This window comes from Solanum tuberosum, unplaced genomic scaffold (genome assembly GCF_000226075.1).
Source record: "Solanum tuberosum cultivar DM 1-3 516 R44 unplaced genomic scaffold, SolTub_3.0 scf00420, whole genome shotgun sequence".
Taxonomy (NCBI): domain Eukaryota; kingdom Viridiplantae; phylum Streptophyta; class Magnoliopsida; order Solanales; family Solanaceae; genus Solanum; species Solanum tuberosum.
In genome coordinates this window covers 471,550-491,945 of record NW_006239340.1, presented here as the reverse complement: position 1 = coordinate 491,945, position 20,396 = coordinate 471,550, and the positions used below count along the sequence as shown (strand labels likewise).

The 20,396-nt window shown below is 30.2% G+C and overlaps 1 protein-coding gene across 1 annotated transcript; it reads right to left on the bottom strand.

Annotated features, from left to right (window-relative positions):
* Positions 1–1,928: 1,928 nt before the first annotated feature.
* On the bottom strand, positions 1,929–2,820 carry LOC102580357 (vacuolar iron transporter homolog 1-like). Its single transcript, XM_006362763.2, has one exon. It carries the CDS (start codon positions 2,697–2,699, stop codon positions 2,016–2,018), a length of 684 nt encoding a protein of 227 aa, XP_006362825.1. The 5' UTR covers positions 2,700–2,820; the 3' UTR covers positions 1,929–2,015.
* Positions 2,821–20,396: the final 17,576 nt, after the last annotated feature.

Genomic DNA, 20,396 nt, shown 5'->3' with positions numbered 1-20,396 from the left:
ATATATTTGGTTATGATAATATTGCGGAATAACTTATCTCGAAACTAGTTATTTCAAAATTATAATTTTTTATTGGTTCTACATTGAGGGTCAATAATAATTCTGAAATAATTAATCTAAAATAACTTGTTCCTCGATCAAATGAGCCCTAAGGGGTGTTTGCGTTGTGAGGAAAAATATATAATTGTGTAATATTGTGTATACCATTATATATATATATATATATATATATCATAACGTATTGAATACATAATTTAGACGTTAAAATTTTTATCAAATTAGAAATATATGTCGCCCAATAGGTACTTATCACATGTAACTTCTGATTGGAACTCACATACAACTGTTGAGGTTGTGAATATATATGTACATTGCTAATAACTATATAGTTAAAATTATTTAAAATATCATCTGATGTGCACCTTGTTAAAACGATTCCTCTATAAAATGTTTTAATAAAACTATCATTGAAATCAGTGTCAGTCTTAATGATACAAATACAATATATGATACTGATTTAGTATCAGTTAAGCGAAAATTATCAATCGTAATGATACCAATACAGTATATGATATTAATTTAGTATCAGTTAAGCGAAAATTTTCAGCCGTAATGATATCAATACAGTATATGATACTGATTTAGTATCAGTTAAGCGAAAATTATCAGCCTTAATATGGATTGTAATTATTTGTGAGAAAATAGGTATTTCAGAAATTACTTTTGAATTTGAATTTATGAACTTGTAGTTATTTTAATTTTTATGACCCATTTATCATAGTTTTCCCTTGAATTTATCCGTATCTTCTTTAAATAAAGTAACATGCAAAAACAAAAGCTTATGTTTTGTTTTATAGCAACAATTAAATTAAATTCTTATACACCTCAATAATTTACCCCAAAAAGAAGAGTCAAATCCTTGCAAGACTCCATCATCAGAAAAAGAAGAAAAAAAGCAGAGTTTAAATATAAACATTTTTAGCTCAGTTTAATTAATAATAACGTTGGGATGGAGAGAGGATAGTGCAAGCTCTTTTTAAAGCTTATATTAAGTCTAGATTAATGATTTTAAATAGTATTACACACATCGAGCATGGATATAAATCGACATATTCAGTGTAATCTCATAAAGTGAGGTCTATAGAGCCTAGAGGGTAGAGTGTACATAAACATGATCTTTACCTCAAAAATAGAGCAATTATTTCTAATAGCCTCTTGATCCGCTAAAAAAAAACAGTCTAAAAAAGAAATAAGGAAAAGAGAGTTACTTTATGCTAGCAAGTTGCGCTAATTCATATTAATACCATCTGTAAAGTTGATTGACCTTTCACGTCAAGGTAATGATTTTAAACAGTATTACACACACCAAAAAAAAAATGGGAAGTGTTAAATAACCAGAAAATTTGGCCAGAATTTAGTTAGATAATTAAAAAAAATATAATATTTTTTATATTATAAAATAAACTGATCTTTTTTTCATTTTTTTAGTTAAAATGTATTAAAGTTAAAAGGGTAAAAATATTTAAAAAGATGAAATAACATAGAAAAAATATTATTCTGGCCAAAAGATTTTTCCCAAAAAAATGTTGATAGTTACATTTTGTTTTGATATAAATCCCAAGTTTTTGTAGAACTAATTATTAGCCTTATAATATGATGAATTGATGATCACCAAAAAAGAAGAAGAAGAAGAAGGAACGAAACAAATTAAGGGTGGAAATTAATATATATTATCATATAATGATGCATGCATACATACAAATATTAAGAATACATAGAGACCTATATATATCCTAGCTATATATAATAACAAAATCTAAACACACAAAAAAAAAAATACTAGTATGGCATTATGCCACAATTAATATTTAGTAGTATATATAACTAGATAAAACAGGATTTAGCGACAGATAAACTTAGTAGCTTAATGATAAAATCCACCGCTAAAGTTATTTAGCAATAGATTATCAAAAAGTATGAATAAGTTCGCAGCTAATTCCAGTATTTTTTCGATTTTAAAGGCCACTAGAACCAATCAATTTTGTCAAGCCATAAGTTATAGCCATGGCCAACCAACCTCCAAACAAAACCCTAGCAGATGACTTGATTGCTGGTGCTTTTCCTAACACAGCTCCTAACCATCCAAACACCATTAAAGCTATGGTGACAGCAGCAACAACAGCTCCAATTCTCAGTTTATAATCTCTTATAAAAGATGCAGCCAGTAATGGCACAATTGCACCTACTGAAAATGCTAGAGCTGATGCTGCTGCTGCTTGTGCTGGATTTGGCAAGACATTTTTTTCGTCCTCGTCAGCTCCTTCGATTTTATTTCTTCTTTTATTATCTCTCTTCATTTGAGCAACTTCTATATCGAGTTGAGAATAAACGGAGACAAATTCTCCTATAGCCATAGAACATGCGCCGGCCACTAGGCCGGCGAAACCAGTAAGGATCATGACTTTTATGTCCTTTTTCACAGCACCAATTCCCATCATTAATGATGCGGTTGAAACCAACCCATCATTGGCTCCGAGCACAGCTGCTCGGAGCCATTGGGAACGTTTTGAGTAGTCAAACTCCTTTTCTTCTACTTGTTGATGATCTAGGCTTACTTGTTGTTGCTCCATATCATGATTCATAGAGAGAGTGAACTTAGATTCTTGTTGAGTATTATTACTTGCTTGGTTTGATGCCATAGTTGTTTTTTTTTCTTTCTTTATTTTTTGGATGAAAATGTGAATAAAAATGAATTGGAAATAACTAATTTATAGTAGACAAAAGAGTGAAGAACAAGCAGATGATTGTGCTTAACACACGCCAATAATGCTAGGTATTTATAGAAAGAATTTTTTTTATTGTAGTAGTGGAGGAAAATGTGGGGACTTGTATGAGCACTAACATATAAATTAGTTATTTCCAAGTCATTTTTATTCACATTTTTCATCCAATTATTCACATTTTTTTTCTTTTTTCTTTTATTCTTATGATGGAGTCTTGCAAGGATTGGACTCTTCTTTTTGGAGTAAATTATTGAGGTGTATAAGAATTTAATTTAATTGTTGCTACAAAAATTTGCATGTTACTTTATTTAAAGAAGAATGAAAGAAGGGTTTCTTTGATATACTTTTTCTTTTTTCCCGAAAGAAAGTCCTTTTAAGGAAATAGTTAAAATGTTGTCCTTTAATTTTTTATCATTTCTAGTTCACACAACATCTAGAAAAAGACCAAAATTGTTGCTGAAATTAATGATAAAATATTTATAACGATATTTAACTTATTCATAACTATAAAGAGATCTTAAAAGGAGAAAAAAGAGGGAAAAAAATTAAAATCTTTAACATGAAGAAGAAAATGGTTTTCTAATTTTTGTGCTAATCTATGGATTGGTTTCTCATTTATGTGATAAAAAAGGAGAAACTTTAAGGCATTGAGTTGCACCAAAATTAGGACGTCACGAATAAGGCATGACAAATAAAGATAAGAAAATAAAGTCTTAAATAATGGAGAAGTTTTTATTTGCCTTTTGTCCTCAATACTACTCTCTTGAGTTTTATGTCCATATAGTGAAGAGGACAAATATACACTTACAAGTTACATGTGATAAGTACCTATTGGGCGACACATATTTTTAATCTGATAAATTTTATAACGTCTAAATTCTATATTCAATACGTCATGAAAAAAGTAATGGCTAAAGTTGTTTTTTTAAAACTCCCTTAATTTGTTTTGTTGCGGTCTTGTTTTGAGGTTTTGGTCACTTCATTCAGGGAGCTAGCAAACTCCCTTAATTTGTTTTGTTGCGGTCTTGTTTTTAGGCTTTGGTCACTTCATTCAGAGAGCCAGAATAGAGTTAGGGGTTCATTCGAACCCCCTTCGTGGAAAATATTATTATTTATACATGGTTAACATTATTTTTTATGTATATATAGTAGATGTCGAACCCCTTTCGATTAGTTCGTGGTTTACTTTTTCAAATTTTAAACTCTCTTATTAAAAATCCTAGTTTCACCACTGACTTCATTCCCGTGTTTAGTTTGACCAAAGAGGCTCATGATTTTGGTAGGATTTTTATTTTTTTAAATAGCATAATGAGTGATAATGAATAGATTTATTTCTTTGTTTTATTCAATATCACTCATTTATGCACCTTAAAAAAAAAAAATGAAAACCATCACCAAAATCATAAGCCTCTTCGATCAAAGGAAATACAAACAAATAATAAATCAGTTTTGATTTGTTATTCAGCTCACCTGATAAATATAAAAAAAATAATTTAAATGACCTCCATAAATCTTGTTATATAAACCAATCTTGTTATAGCCATTATTTTCCCATTCCTAATTTTGGTGTAACTAAATGCCTCAAAGTTACTCTCTTTTTTTCACAAAAACCAATCCCACAAAAATTAGAAAACCATTTAACTATTTCCTTAAGAGGACTTTCTTTCGGAGAAAACAAGAAAAAGTAATCAAAGAAACCCTTCTTTCATTCTTCTTTAAATAATAATTAAAAAAATACAAGATCTAATTTACTAAATTATTTATTCTTTATTTTCTATATATATTTCTTGAGGATTGAGCAACACTTTGTTTTAATGATAAGAGTATATAATTACAAATAATTGCAAACTTTTAATTGTGAAAATGGGCAAACACTATGAAAAAAATATCTTTTAGCGACAACAAATATGCACATTAACAAAAATTGGTAAAACCTTTACCAATATTAGTTAATTGTCATTGAATCAAATGTCGCTATAGACTTTAGAGACATTTACAAAGAATGTAAATGCCACTAAAAATGCATATGTAATGACAATTAATTGTCATTACTTAATTGCTACTAAAGATATTTTTAATGTAGCCAAGGGAGTATATTCTGTATTCAACTATTGTGAAATTAAGTGGAGAATCACGATTGCTTTTTCTTGGAATTGGATGAGAAGTGGGATGAAAAAATAAAGAGAAATTTTGAAAAAAAGATAAACTAATTAATGTATGATTTTACTCCAAAAAGTTGTCAAGTTTAGTCGGTGGAACCTGTAAAAATTAAACTAATGCACGCAAGCAAGTTTGAATATCATTATTATAAAATCAAAAAAAAAAATGATCCATATACTTCATCGATTTTATTTTATTTTATTTGACTCCTAACAAAAAGTTATGATTTATCTTAATTGCTTATTTTAGCAAATTAAGATAATTTTAAAATTATTTTTTCTAATACAATTCTTAGTATTAAATAACTACGTAAAGTAGAATTAGCAAAATATAAATTTTCGATGATAAGTTAATTTAGTAAAATAAGTGCACTAAGTCAACCGGTACCAAATAATATAAAACAAAGAAAATACATAATAATAATAAAAAAACAAAAAAAAACTGAATGGTACTAATAAACTAAGGCCTCTTTTAGCAATTACTTCAGTATCTGTACCCTAAATGGTCTCTATGATCTCACTGTCTCTACTTAAAATAAAATATTTTACTCTAATGTACCCTTTAAGAAATTGAACAAATGTTTTTTATTTTAAATTCATGACTAAAATATTTGTTTAATATTTTTTATAATTATGCATTGATCTTTACAGTTCCAATACCTTTTGATGGTTGTTGGGATTCTTTTTATAACTACCTTCATTATTCAATGTGTGTATAATTTTACTTTGTTTTTAACAATTCATAACATTCAAATTAATTGTTTTTTTTTAAGAAGCTATAGCCATTTAGAGATTATTTTTTTTTAACTTTAACTTTATTTAAGTGTGTTTTCCACCAACGCTGATTGAATGAATCATTGTTTCTGCTATACTCCAAAAATTTACACCTTGACTTATTATCATTATTATGTATAATTCATACATTTTAAGTTAATGCCGAAGATTGGACTTTTTTTCGTATTTTGTCAATCAACTCACACTGACTCAAAAATAAAATATAATCGAATAAAAAGACATTCAAATTTGACAAAAACAAAATAAGAAACTTACCTCAGCTAAGCCTTTTTATTCCTCATTTAGTACTCCAAAGTCATTACTCCCTATTATTCAATGACTAAGTTGCTTTATCCAAAATTAGTATTGGAATTATGATTGTTAAGTTGATACTGATAGAAGGAGTGATAAGTTTGGAGTAAATGAGGAATAAAAAGACTTAGCTTAGGTAAGTCTCTTATTTTTTTTTTTGTCAATTTGAATATGTTTTGTTATTTGACTATATATTATTTTTGGGTCTGTGTGAGTTGATTAACAAAATACGAAGAAAGTCCAATCTTCAGCATTCTCACTACAAATCTAATGGATATATTCTCATATGATAAATGACACTTTGTAGAGAAGATTATTTTTAGTGTTGTAAATTTGTTATAAAGTTTTTCTTTTTAGATTGTAGTTCATATAATTCCTATATAAAAACGCATCTCATTATACAGATTTTATTAGAGAAAAAGTATATAATTTTTTTTTACAAATTAGTTATTTAAGAATTTTGTAGATAAAATTATTTTAGATTGTTTATGAGTTGTAAATTTGTTATAAAAATTTTCTTCTTACATATTAGTTCATAGAATTTTTATGTAAAAATGCATCTCATTGTACAAATTTTACCAGAAAAAGATATACATAAATTTTTCACAAATTTGTTATTCAAGAATCTTGTAAATGAGATTATTTTTAGTTTGCTTATAAGCTGTAAATTTGCTACATAATTTTTATTTTTATATTTTACTTCATAGAATTCTTATGTAAAAGTGCATTTCGTTGTACAGATTTTATTAGAAAAAATATACAATTTTTTTTACAAATTTGTTATCCAAGAGTTTTACTATATTTTCATGATATTAAAGCAAATTTAAAGAAAAATTCTTCATCTTCTCTCGATCTTCTTCTCAACAATTTTCTTATTCATTTCTTCATAGCAACGAGAAATGTCACTAAAACTATTAGTTGAATTTTTCAGGGAGAAAATTATTAAAGAAATCGATTCTAATTATCTCACAGTTTAGCATAATCGAATTCAACATGAAAATAACCTCATTAACATCATTTTTTATGGATCTAACTATGAAAATTGAAAGAGATGGATTATAATCACTCCAACTAAAAATATTTTTTTTTATTAATGATAAGATAACTATTTTATAAAAGGACTCACCTTTGTTTGAACAACGATAAAGATGCAATGGCATGATCATTGTTCGATTGATAAATTCTCCACGTAAGAAAATCTCCAAAGATGTGATGTGTTATTTGATCACTGCTTCAGATTTGTGGAATGCACTTTAAGAAAAATATGAGTAAATTGATGGTACAAAACGTTTTCAATTGCAAAGGGACCTGTACAACATGATAGAAGAAACAAATTATATATCTAGTTATTTAACAAGCTAAAGAAATTATGAAATCAGATTAAGGTATTGAACATCTTCATGAATTGTGGTTGTGAATGTAAGTGTGATCCTAAGACATACAATCATAAGATAAATGAAAACAAGAAGTTGATGCAATTTTTAATAGGCATGCTTGAGTTGATTGAGAAAATATAAAAAAATCAGTCTTCAGCATCCTCATCACAAATTTAGTGAATACCTCCTCACATGATAAATAACACTTTGTTGATGAGATTATTTTTAGATTACCTATGAATTATTATTTTTTAACATTTAAGTTCGTAACATTCTTGTAAAAAAATACATCTCATTGTGTAGATTTCATCAGAAAAAATTATACATAAATTCTTTTACAAATTTGTTCTTCAAAAGTTCTAATATATTTCATGGTATCAGAGCAAATCTAAAGGACAATCCGTTATCTTCTCTCAATCATCTTCTCTATTACTTTCTTTTCAACCATTTCTTCATAGAAGTAAAAAATGACACAAAACTTTTCAATTGAGTTTTAGAGAAGAAAACCACTAATATACTCAATTTTAATTATATCTACTACTTAACAATATCAGATTCACATGAAAATAACCTCATTAACATCATTTTTGATGAATCTAACAACAAAAATAAAAAATAAAAAATTTAATCTGACTTTCAACAAAAAAAATTAATTAATGATAAGATAATTATTCCGTAACAAGACTCACCTCTGTCAAAATAATGAGAAGATGCAACGACATAGTCACTGCTTGACTGTTAATTCTTTCGATCGAAAAACTTTAAAAATATATCGGATCTACTGCCTCACTGCTTCAGATCTGTGAAATGATGTCTAAAAAAGATATATAAAAGTAGGATCTACTACATCACTGCTTTAGATCTGTGAAATGATGTCTAAGAAAGATATATAAAAGTAGGATCTACTGCATCACTGCTTTAGATCTGTGAAATGATGTCTAAGAAAGATATATAAAAGTAGGATCTACTGCATCACTGCTTTAGATCTGTGAAATGATGTCTAAGAAAGATATATAAAAGTAGGATCTACTGCATCACTGCTTTAGATCTGTGAAATGATGTCTAAGAAAGATATATAAAAGTAGGATCTACTGCATCACTGCTTTAGATCTGTGAAATGATGTCTAAGAAAGATATATAAAAGTAGGATCTACTGCATCACTGCTTTAGATCTGTGAAATGATGTCTAAGAAAGATATATAAAAGTAGGATCTACTGCATCACTGCTTTAGATCTGTGAAATGATGTCTAAGAAAGATATATAAAAGTAGGATCTACTGCATCACTGCTTTAGATCTGTGAAATGATGTCTAAGAAAGATATATAAAAGTAGGATCTACTGCATCACTGCTTTAGATCTGTGAAATGATGTCTAAGAAAGATATATAAAAGTAGGATCTACTGCATCACTGCTTTAGATCTGTGAAATGATGTCTAAGAAAGATATATAAAAGTAGGATCAACTGCCTCACTACTTCAGATCTATGAAATGATGTCTAAGAAAGATATATAAAAGTAGGATCTACTGTCTCACTGCTTCAGATCTGTGAAATGATGTCTATGAAATATATATAAAAGTAAGATCTACTGCTTCAGATCTGTGAAATAGTGTCTAAGAAAAATATATAAAGTAGAATCTACCATCTCACTGCTTCAGATCTGTGAATGATGTCCCATAAAAATATATAAAACTAGGATCTACTGCATCACTACTTCAGATCTGTGAATTGATGTCTAAGAAATATATAATAAAGTAAAATCTACTGTCTCATTGCTTCAGATCTGTGAAATAGCATCTAAGAAAAATATATAAAGTAGGATCTATTGTTTCCCTACTTCAGATCTATGAAATGATGTCTAAGAAAGATATATAAAAGTAGGATCTACTGTCTCACTGCTTTAGATCTGTGAAATGATGTTTAATAAATATATAAAAAAAAGTAAGATCTACTGTCTCACAGCTTCAGATCTGTGAAATGGTGTCTAAGAAAAATATATAAAGGAGGATGTATTGTTTTCCTGCTTCAGATCTATGAAATGATGTCTACGAAAGATATATAAAAGTAGGATCTACTGCCTCATTGCTTCAGACATGTGAAATGATGTCTAAAAATATATAATAAAGTAAGATCTACTGTCTCACTGCTTCAGATATGTGAAATAGCGTCTAAGAAAAATATATAAAGTAGGATCTATTGTTTCCCTACTTCAGATCTATAAAATGATGTTTAAGAAAGATATATAAAAGTAGGATCTACTGCCTCACTGCTTTAGATCTGTGAAATGATGTTTAATAAATATATAAGAGAAAATGGCCAAAAGACCCCCCAAATCTATAGCCGGATTTCCAACTACACACTCATACTTTACGGGAGTCTTATTACCCCCTTGGACTATTTTAAAGTGTAATTATTTGCTCCCTAAATGCTGATGTGGCAAAGAGGTGTAGTTCACTCTCTTTGGGAGAGTGAGAGATAAAAAGATGATTAAAATATTAAACTTTTATAAATATTTAATTTATTTCATATTAATAATTTATTTATAAAAAATAAAAATTATGTTTCCATTTATTTCTTTTACCTTGTTTATCTTTTCCCTTCAATGTTCATAAGATCCATAGACATAGGCGGGCTCACCTCGACCACCAGGGTAACTGCCGCCATATTCACTATCACTTCCAATTTCACCTCCGTCGTCGCTGTAAATTCGGTGAAATCGTATATCTCCAGCGAACTACACTTCCGGTTCAATTTTAACGGACGGCTTTAGCACTGTTGTCACAAGGGAATACCAATCTTCAAGTAAATGTTGCCTAATCGATCTGAGAAGTTCAAAATCATTCATAAATTCGTTGTTCATCAACTTTTTATCACTAAGCCAATTCATAACTTCAAATCACATACTTTTCATCATATCTTCACTTTTCATCACTTTGAAAATTTGTTGGTAGGTCAAAATCAAAATCAAAATTGAAAAGTTTAGAAGAATCGAACTTTAGACTAGTCATTAATGGAGGAGTTCACTAAGAAATAGATTCAATTAATGTAGAAGAATTTATCATTGGGTGATAGACCCTTTAGTGAAGAAGACCCATTTATTGAAATTGTTTTAAACATTAATCAGTGACAAAGTTTTTCGTCTGTCTCTAGCCTTAGAGAACAAGATCGAAGATGTGGTAGTCATGGCATCCCGGTCGTCAAATCTGCAGAAGCTTCAAAGAAAAAGAAATGGAAGAATGGAAAGAAAGAGAAAAGGAGAAGATGAAAATATATATAAAAAAAGTAAATATAAAAGAATAATTAATTTTTTTATATAAAAAAAGGGTAATATTACGTGGCAGCGCGTGTTGATTACTACCTAATACAAATCTGGGCGTGAGTTTGTAGGGGGCAAGATATTTCACTTTTAAAAGGTTCAGGGGGGTGATAGGACTCCCGTGAAGAATAAGTGTGTAGTTGAGAATTCGGTATTAGCTTGGGGGGGCTTTTGGCCATTTTCTCAATATATAAAAAAAAAAGTAAGACCTACTGTCTCACAGCTTCAGATCTGTGAAATGGTGTAAGAAAAATATATAAAGGAGGATTTATTGTTTCCCTGCTTCAGACCTATGAAATGATGTCTAAGAAAGATGTATAAAAGTAGGATCTACTGCCTCATTGCTTCAGACATGTGAAATGATGTCTAAGAAAAATATATAAAAGTTGAATCTACTACCTCAGTGCTTCAGATCCGTGGAATAATGTCTAAGAAAGATATATAAAAGTACAATCTATTGTTTCACTGTTTCAGATCTATGAAATGATGTCTAAGAAAGATATAAGCAACCTGATTATATAAGAATTTTCAATTACAAGGGGATCTGAGCTACATGACACAAGAATAATCGATAGAGCTAGTTATTTTAACAAGCTAAAGAAATTATAGGATCAAATGTATTGAACAATTTCATTATTTGTGGTTGTGAATGTAAGTGTGATACTAAGTCACACAGTCAGAAAATGAATGAAGAAAAGAAGTTGATGCAATTTATAACAGGTTTGTGTGAGTTGATTGACAAAATATAAAGAAAGTTCAATCATCGGCATCCTCACGACAAATTTAGTGTATACCTCCTCACATGATAAATGACACATTGTAGATAAAATTATTTATAAGCAGTAAATTTGTTACAATTTTTTTTTACATATTGGTCCATATAATTCCTATATAGAAATGCATCTCATTGTATAGATTTTATCAGAACATAAAATACAAAAAAAAAATTATAAAGTTGTTGTTTAAGGGTTCTATGATATCTTTCATGGTATCAGAGCAAATGTAAAGAAAATTCTTCATCTTCTCTTGATCTTCTTCTTAGCTACTTTTCTTTCATTCATTTGTTGGTAGTAGGGCTATTCAAAATCAAATCGAAATCAATAATCCGAACAGAAAAATAGTTATTGGTTTATCAATAATGAGTTATTGGTTTAACAATTTTGATTGTTTTTGTTATTGGGTTATCGGTTCTTAACAGTTTGAGATTTTTTCTTAATGGGTTAACCGATAACTCGATAGTACATTAAATAATTATATTTATACAATTTTGTATATAAAATCCTTGATTTAGAGTTTGATTTCCTACTTTTATTTTTGGTTGTCTCAAACTCTTGGTTATTCTAGAAGAGTAACTTATGAACTCATTGTTACGCCCCCTAAAACTAGAAGACTAAACTAGAGCCTAAAACATAAATTAGTGGCCTAAATGGGGTTTAACATAGAGATTAGAGTCGTAAAATAACATACGTCGACTAGTACAAGTATTTTTGGGTATAAGCGTCAATGCATGGCCCCCCAAGGACCACCCAAGGGTCCTTGAGATGGACCAAGAGGCTGCCCAAAAAGCTGTCAAAAACAGCTTCACCTACGGATGGGCACCCACGAGCCGTGGGTGGACCCACGCCCAGTAGGTGGGGGTCGTGGGTCGAGGCTGAGCCTCCCCATGTTTCTCCAAACTCTTTGTCCCGTCTACGTATGTGCAAAACGGAGCGTGAACCCACCCACGGTCCGTGGGTGGGGTTTCGTGAGTGGCACCTGAAAGTTGGACTTTAGTTTTAAGTTTGAGTTAAGGGAGGGGATTAGGGCTAATTAATTAATTAAGTAGGGTCGTTAATACTAATTAAAAAACTAACTATATATACCTAATAGACCCCTAAAATAACTCAATTAGTTCATTCATTCAAGACCCCAAAACATATTATTTCCCTCCAAATTATTTCTCTCTCTAAGACTCCATTGAAGAACAAAGTCAAGCTTAGGGTTCAAGGTGCAGCCTTTTCTCTCCAATTTCGTGTGGAAATCATCAACTAAGGTATGGTAATCTTGATCCTTGGAATGCTTTCTTCCATGGAACCCTTAAACTCTCCAATTTCAAAGTAGGAAAAGTCTCCAAAAACCTAGGGTTTTCTTCAAATCATGGATTCTTTTCCAAATCGTTTTCAATTGTTTAATTGTCTTATATTATGATTTAATTATTGTTTTAGAGATGTTTTTAATGATAAATTCACCATGAATCCAAGAAGTCCTCCTAACCCTAAATTTATGACCCTAATGTGAGTGAATTATAGTAAGGCCAATTGTATTGAATTGTTCTTATTGTAATGTGGTTTCTTGATTATATTATTATCCATGTTGCATGTGTTGACCCTAGATTGATTGGGAGAATGTGATCCTTGATCCAAGATGGGTAAGACATGAGATTTATGCCAAATTATGAGTTACATGTATATGCACTCTAGGAACATGATTATAATCTAATTATTGTGTTAATTGAAAGTTCCTTCTCATAAACACATAATGATCATGATGTGAAAGTTCTTCTCACTATGTTATGGTTCTAAGGTTGAAAGTCCATTCTCACCTATTGGACCCATGAGCTATTATCCTTATTAATATCACTTTGATGGATATAACTAGGGGTAGACGTTCGTTTCTTCAGTTCGGTTTTATCAAATTTCGATTCGGTTTTTTGATTTCGGTTTTAGAAAAGTGTGCACCATATAACAAATCAAAATAATCCGGTTCGGTTCGATTTTTTGTACTTTGGTTCAATTTAGTTCGGTGTTTTTAAATTAGTTTTTCGGTGTGAATGAATAATAAAATGAGGACAAAATCAAAGTATAAGATACTTCAAAATTGAAAAATATGTTAAAGAATATTGTGTCTCGCCATGGAACACTTGTTGTGCTAATGAAAATACAGTATTTATCTTTGTCAAGAACATTGTGCATCCAACTACTTCTCGAGAAAAACAAGGACGAAGATGGATTCTTTTACATAACGTACATTGATAAAAATATGTTTTGGTCCTCTTGGGAATTAATAGTTGAAGTTAACTATTGAATTGTACATTTCTTCCTACTTTGATTTGTTCATGAATGATTTAATGTTTAGTTAAGAGAATTCCCATAAATATATACATATATGTTTTATTTTTTAAATTTTTTTATCTTTTTTTAATAAAAGTTTGGTTCTTCGGTGCACCGAAGTTCTGAGACCCTTACACCGAACACCAAACCGAAGAACCAAACTTTTGAAAAAATAACACTGACACCGAATTGAAAAACCAAAGAACTGAATTAGTTCGGTTCTATTCGGTTCAATTTTTCGATTTTCTGACATTTATACCTACCCCTAGATATAATTATGAAAATTTATATAAGAGAGGAGTTTTAATCTCACTCGTAACTAAAAATAATTTTTTTTTTACTAATGATAAAATAGTTACAAGAGGACTTACATATGTTTGAACAATAGAAAAGATGCAATGACATGATCATTACTTGGCTGCTAAATCTCTAAACAAGAAAATCTTCTAAAGTAGTTTTACCGCGTTACTACTTCAAATCTGTTGAATGATTTCCAAAAATGATATATGAGCAACCTAATGATAAAAAAAAAATTAATTATAAATAAACTCGAACAACATGACACAAGAAATAAATAATATAACTAGTTAATTTAATAAGCAAAAGAAACTATGAAATCATATGAAGGTATTGAACATCTGAATCGTTGTTACTCAAAGACACCTCGTGTGTAATTTCAAAAATTCTTGAAATACGATATCAAATTAAAAATTAAGGCACATGATGAAGTTATTTAATTTTGAATTAATTCGCGCTAACGTCAGTTTGTCATAGCACATGTATGACCGCTATAGTAGGACTAACGAAATCAAACCCTAAAAAATTTGATGTCTTTTATATTTCTCCTACTTTTTAGAGAGAAAATTGACGAGCAAGTGTTACTCCAAAATTCCCCAAAGACACTCTTAGCGTGGGAACATGGAGGGAAGGGTTTTTTTTGTGTAAAAAAGGTTTAAATTTAATGACTTTTGGTCTACGTTCATCATAACTCTCCCCCACGGAGCTAGAAACATGTGTTCAATGTTCTTCAACGAGTGTTTGACGTCCAGGTAGGCTAGATTCTTCTTAACTAAATAGTTATACCTATCTTTACTTATCTAATATCTTGTAGATTGTCAGGAGATTTCACGCGTAAGCCTTCAAACACAGAGTCTAGATTGTTGAATGTGTGGTTAACTAATGATGGACTTGACTAGTTATAATTGAATGTATGATATTTATTGGGTGTGATCCTAGGGAAGGTAATTCTGGGTGATTGTATTATGATCAGGAAATATCGAGAAGGAATCATTTCGAGTAGGTGATAGTTGTTTGTTTTTCAAGTTATGTAATGTGTGGATATTAATTGTTTTATAGTATTACTTGTGCTATGCATGCAGGGACTAAAAGGCTAATATGAATTGACATCATGTCGATCTCTCATGCAATGACCATCATACCATGTTTAGTTATTTGTGGTTTCAAGTGTTGTTGTTCATTATGATTGTGATTGTGCATGTTGTTTGTGATTACTGATTGGCTTGGGTACCATGCCGATATAGGATACTAATGATTTTCTCAGATACCATGTCTGATATGTACTAACAATGGTTGATTCGGGTACTGATACACTCAAATTACACCTCTATTAAAGAAGTAAAGCGGTAGTCGTCAAATAAAGAACCCAACTTGTAGGTTGGGGTCGATCCCACGAGGAATATGGTTCAGACTTAAACTTAATTCACTATTATATATGTTTAGTCAAACTATTTCCGAAACAAGTAATTAAATAGGGGGGTTTGTAAGCAAATAACCGATTGTTGTTTAAGTAACAAGTGAGCAGGATTCAAACTTTAAGTTATCAATATGAGAGAGAAACTAGGGTATACGTGTTCCCCATAAGCTCTTAACGCGATAATCCTAATAATAGTAATATTTTCCTAAAACGGATCGTGGGTCTATCCATGGTCCGTGGGTCCTCTTCTGTGGCTCCACACTTAGAACTTTTCATCAGGTACTAGAACTTCAACTCTTTGAACTCATCGACGGATGTGCAGGATGGCCCGTGGGTCGACCTACGGTCCGTCAATCGCTTCGTAGTTTCATACTTTGTCAGAGTTCCCTGATGATCTATCCACACCTGCCCAACGACGGCCCATCACAAGACCTACGGTCCGTGGGTCACTCCGTAGGTGGCTACTTCTGCATGTTTTCAGCAGTCATCTCCATCAACTGCATACCAAGCTTATTTCCTGCAAACATGATACAAAACACATTATTTCTAATACAATATAACCCTAGACACACACAACTTCTAAGTGAAACACATAAAAAATATCGTAAACTCATGGTATATCAAGTACCACATCGATATCCAAATAGTTTTTGTGTGAGTTTCATGAGAGAATCCAACTTACTTCTTTGTGGGGTGATTGTTACATGTTGGTTCCAGGAGTGGAAGAAATATTTATGATGTTATATTTATCATATGATGGTCCCTGAGTGATTGGATTGTTGTGTTAAATGTTGAGTATATGATTCGTATAAAGATCGAAATTGCATGTTAAACATCGTGGGCAATGTCTTAGAGTATCCTTGAGTGGTATGGATTACTTGAAGGGTGGGCGAGAGTTAGATATGGGTTAGTATGTGATCATGTGGGATGTGTCTCGTGTGTTTGGTTAGGTCAGGATGATGACCGAGGGTTTTGTTCTTAGTTAATTTACGTGGATTGTGTGTGTATGTTAAAGTGGTCTAGGAGATATATGATATAAATAGGTCTAGGAAGCCTTAGAATGGCAAGATGGTTGTATAGTTAAAGGGTAGAGTTAGCAACAAAGGGAGGTAGGAAACATGGATTAAAATATACTAGTTATGGGCATCATACCTTGGATGGTAAATATGTGTGGATAAAGAGTTCGGGTGATGTAACCTTTATATTGGATGTCTTCTTCTGAATATCTACTTTATACTATGTGGTGGGTTTGGGTTGACCAATGATGCTTATAAGTACGTGTTGTTTGTATTGTTACTACTCTTGCTATGCCACTTGGATAGTCTGGTTGTAGGATCAGTGTCGTTTCTTAGACGAAGACAATGATGATCTCTAACAGCTTTTACTCTTCTTTATTTTGGTGGAAGTTGTGTCTTATTTTCACATATTATACTCTCTTAGTATCTTTTATACCTATTTAGACTAGTTCCTTGGGAGGATTTTTCGGTTAATTGTAAAAATGAGATTCTTATACTTGAGTTTTCATGATCATATCAAATTTATTTAAGGGATTTCTTATGTTTTATTACTTTTCTGCATTGTCGCTTTAAAATTTGGTGGTAAGAGTTCTCCTAGCTAGCTGTTAGAGTAGGTGTCCGCATGGACCGATGGGTTGGATCGTGACAAATAATTAAACTCATCAAACTCCGAGTCTCTTCTTTCCAATCCCACCATGTATCGTCGTCCTTTAGGTCATTTGAATTATTTTACCTACACTCAGTCTTGATCCTTCATACATCATCTAGACCTTAAGTCAATTTTTACATCACCTTGGATCTAGACATTAAATATCTTAGAAACAATCCTAACTTGAGTTTTCATAAACTCTTCCCCTTCTTTTTAGATTATTGGTTTTTGCGATGTTGATTCCAATAGCTTTGTTAGTGATTATTTCATCAAGCTAAGGAATATTCTTTTGTTAGGTTTGCACAATATAATTTCAGAATTACTTAATACCAAGTGTAATTATATTTGGAAACAAAAGTAATTAAACTTTTAAAAGATTAATTGGTTATCCTTTCACATCAATGAAATCATTAAACAAACTGAAAATGGATTGCTGAAGAGGAAAGCAATTAATATTTGTATGGTTGGCTAGTGAAGTGGGATTTTTCATAATATTAGTAAATGGGCAAGAGTGTGGATTCCACACGAATGCCACCAGCCTTTCATTATCTTATAGCAAATATCAACATTAAAATAACAATAATAATATATATAAAAAAAAGAAGCCCTATCTTGTGGCTTTACTTTCTTCATATCTCACTCAACTTTAATTTATAATTTAAAAGTTACTTTTACAAAAATTGAAGTCCCACTCATGAGTAGTAGTTATTATTAAGTTGCTATCCTTTTCTACCATTTTGGCTAATGAATGTGTCTCATAAAATTCTTCTTCCATTAATTTCTCTAGTGAATTATAATTATAATGTTTCAAACTAATCGTATTGAGTTGGAACCTTTTAATTTGTGGCATAAAGAAAGATAAGTTTTTTTTAAAAGAAAAGTTTAGGGAGATATGGATAGGATTGTCACATAAAGTTAATAAATTAAATAACAAATGTAATTAAACATGTCATTATAATTACTTCCCAAATAATACTATATTATTTACTTAATTATTCATCATGGTTGATGAAAAATTGCTGAATTTGGTAGCTTTGAGCAATATTAATAACAACTACGTTGGACTGATGAACACTTTTAAAAGAATAGTTGGAATTGATTCGCTACGAAATTAGTACACAAGCTAATTAATCAAGTGTATGTAAGGGAAGTGGAAAATGGAAACATAAAAGCTAGTAGATGACAAGCTGATAAATTGGATTGTGATTATAAAGCTTGAATGTAAATGATTACACGATTGAAAAATAAGTGTTGAATTTGCACTAATTAACTTTTTCTTTTTTATCACGAACAAATATGATAATAATGAGTTTTTTTTTTTTTTGAATTAAATATTTTGGACTCAAATCATGTAAATAGTTAAAGGATAATAAACTCTTTTTCTGAAATATAATGGAATCATAAATCTAATTTAATCGAACGAGTAAATTTCGAATATCAAATATTTAATATTGAAAAGTCCTCCTTCATGCATGCATGTATAAGTGTCGGCCTATTTGTAGACATGAAAATAACGGCCATTGGACCTTATCCACCTTAATTTAGTTGGTCGTCTTTTCTAAATTTTCTTTTCTATTTCGGTTTGATTCTCATTCACAATATGTTCCGTACTGAAATTAAATATTTTAGGAAAAATATTTTTTATTTATTTTACATTTAATTAATCAATTTTTTTAAAAAATATTTTTTTTAATGAAAATAATAAACATTTTTAGTGAAAGTAGAGAGATATGTACTTTAAAAATGTAACTGTTTTTTTTTTTTTTTGTGAAAGTAACAAAAAACAAATTTCACTAGTGATATTACTTATCGATTGTGTCATTTTCGTTCTCCGACACTTATCTTCACCTTCATTCCACCCCATATTCAATTTATGAAGAAGAGAAGAGAACGTGAAAGGAGAAAAACTGAGTGTATCAGAAGAATTCAGAACCAACCAATTGTAGCTATATGTCAAAAAAATAATTGTATATGTGTATAAGAGAAATCAATACGTCTATGATCAAACTGTATCTTTTTTCGATTGATACTGTCAGTTGTATCTATGAGAGAGGGGGGGGGGGGGGGTGGATTGTGTTGTGTACTTATATGTGTATTTGTTGATTTGTATATCTCAATTCAAATTAGGATACACTTGTATTTGAGATACAATCTATAATTTGTATTTGATTTGTATATCTCTATCTTTCTTGATCTCGCTCTCATCTCTAATTTGTATTATTATTATTATTATAAACTGTAATTAAACAAATTATAACTATTATTCATAATTATGATCCAAACTATAATTATTAATAAATATTCCCTTTGAGTTTACTCATCTTTTAATTAAGTGCGCACAAATCTTGGGCCTAACCGATTTTACGAGGGCCTACTTAGTCCGACTATTTGTGTATGAACCTTTTTGACGTCACTCTTTAAATTATGTCTCCAAGCAAAATAATTCGTAAGTCAAGTAAATAGAAAGCTATGAACAAATATATAAATAAAAGTAAAAAGAGAGCAAAGCCAAATGTCCTTTCAAATTGATAGTAAATTTTATTTTCGATAGGGGCAATTGATAATCGAATTTGAATTTGATCATTATTTCTAATAACAACGTTGAGTTTTTTCGACCCTTTTCGTGGGTTGAGAACGAGAATTAAACTCTATGAGATCGAATCTTTTATTGTTCATTGGAAGCTCAGTAGTGGAGTATGATCGATTATTGAGTGATTGATTGCAAGTTCGAATCCTTCTTTGGAGAGATTTGATTAGTTCTAAATTCTTTAATTTAGAATAAAGGGGCTCACTTTGCCCGTTAACATTCTATATCATCTTACCACATTCTTTTCTGTAAAATTAGAAAATGACCATCAATACCGTAGTCTACATCTTAATTAACTCTTGGATGATTGAAGTTTTCATTGTTAATGACTTAGATGGTACGATATGTGATATTCAAAAGACTAATAAAGAAAAAGATATGAAAACGAAAGAAAGTAGAAAAAAAAGGAAAAGATAAAAGGAATCTCATGATAATAGCTAAACATACGTGTGAAACATTGTGAATCATATATATTATCAAGCAGCTTCATATAATTGCATACAGAGTAGTCAAATTTATAAAATTTAATGACCACAAGTAATTAAATAACTATAATTTATATGCTTTTGTCAAAATAAAGTTAAAGCTACTCAATAGTTAAGTAACATTTGGTTCTACGGGT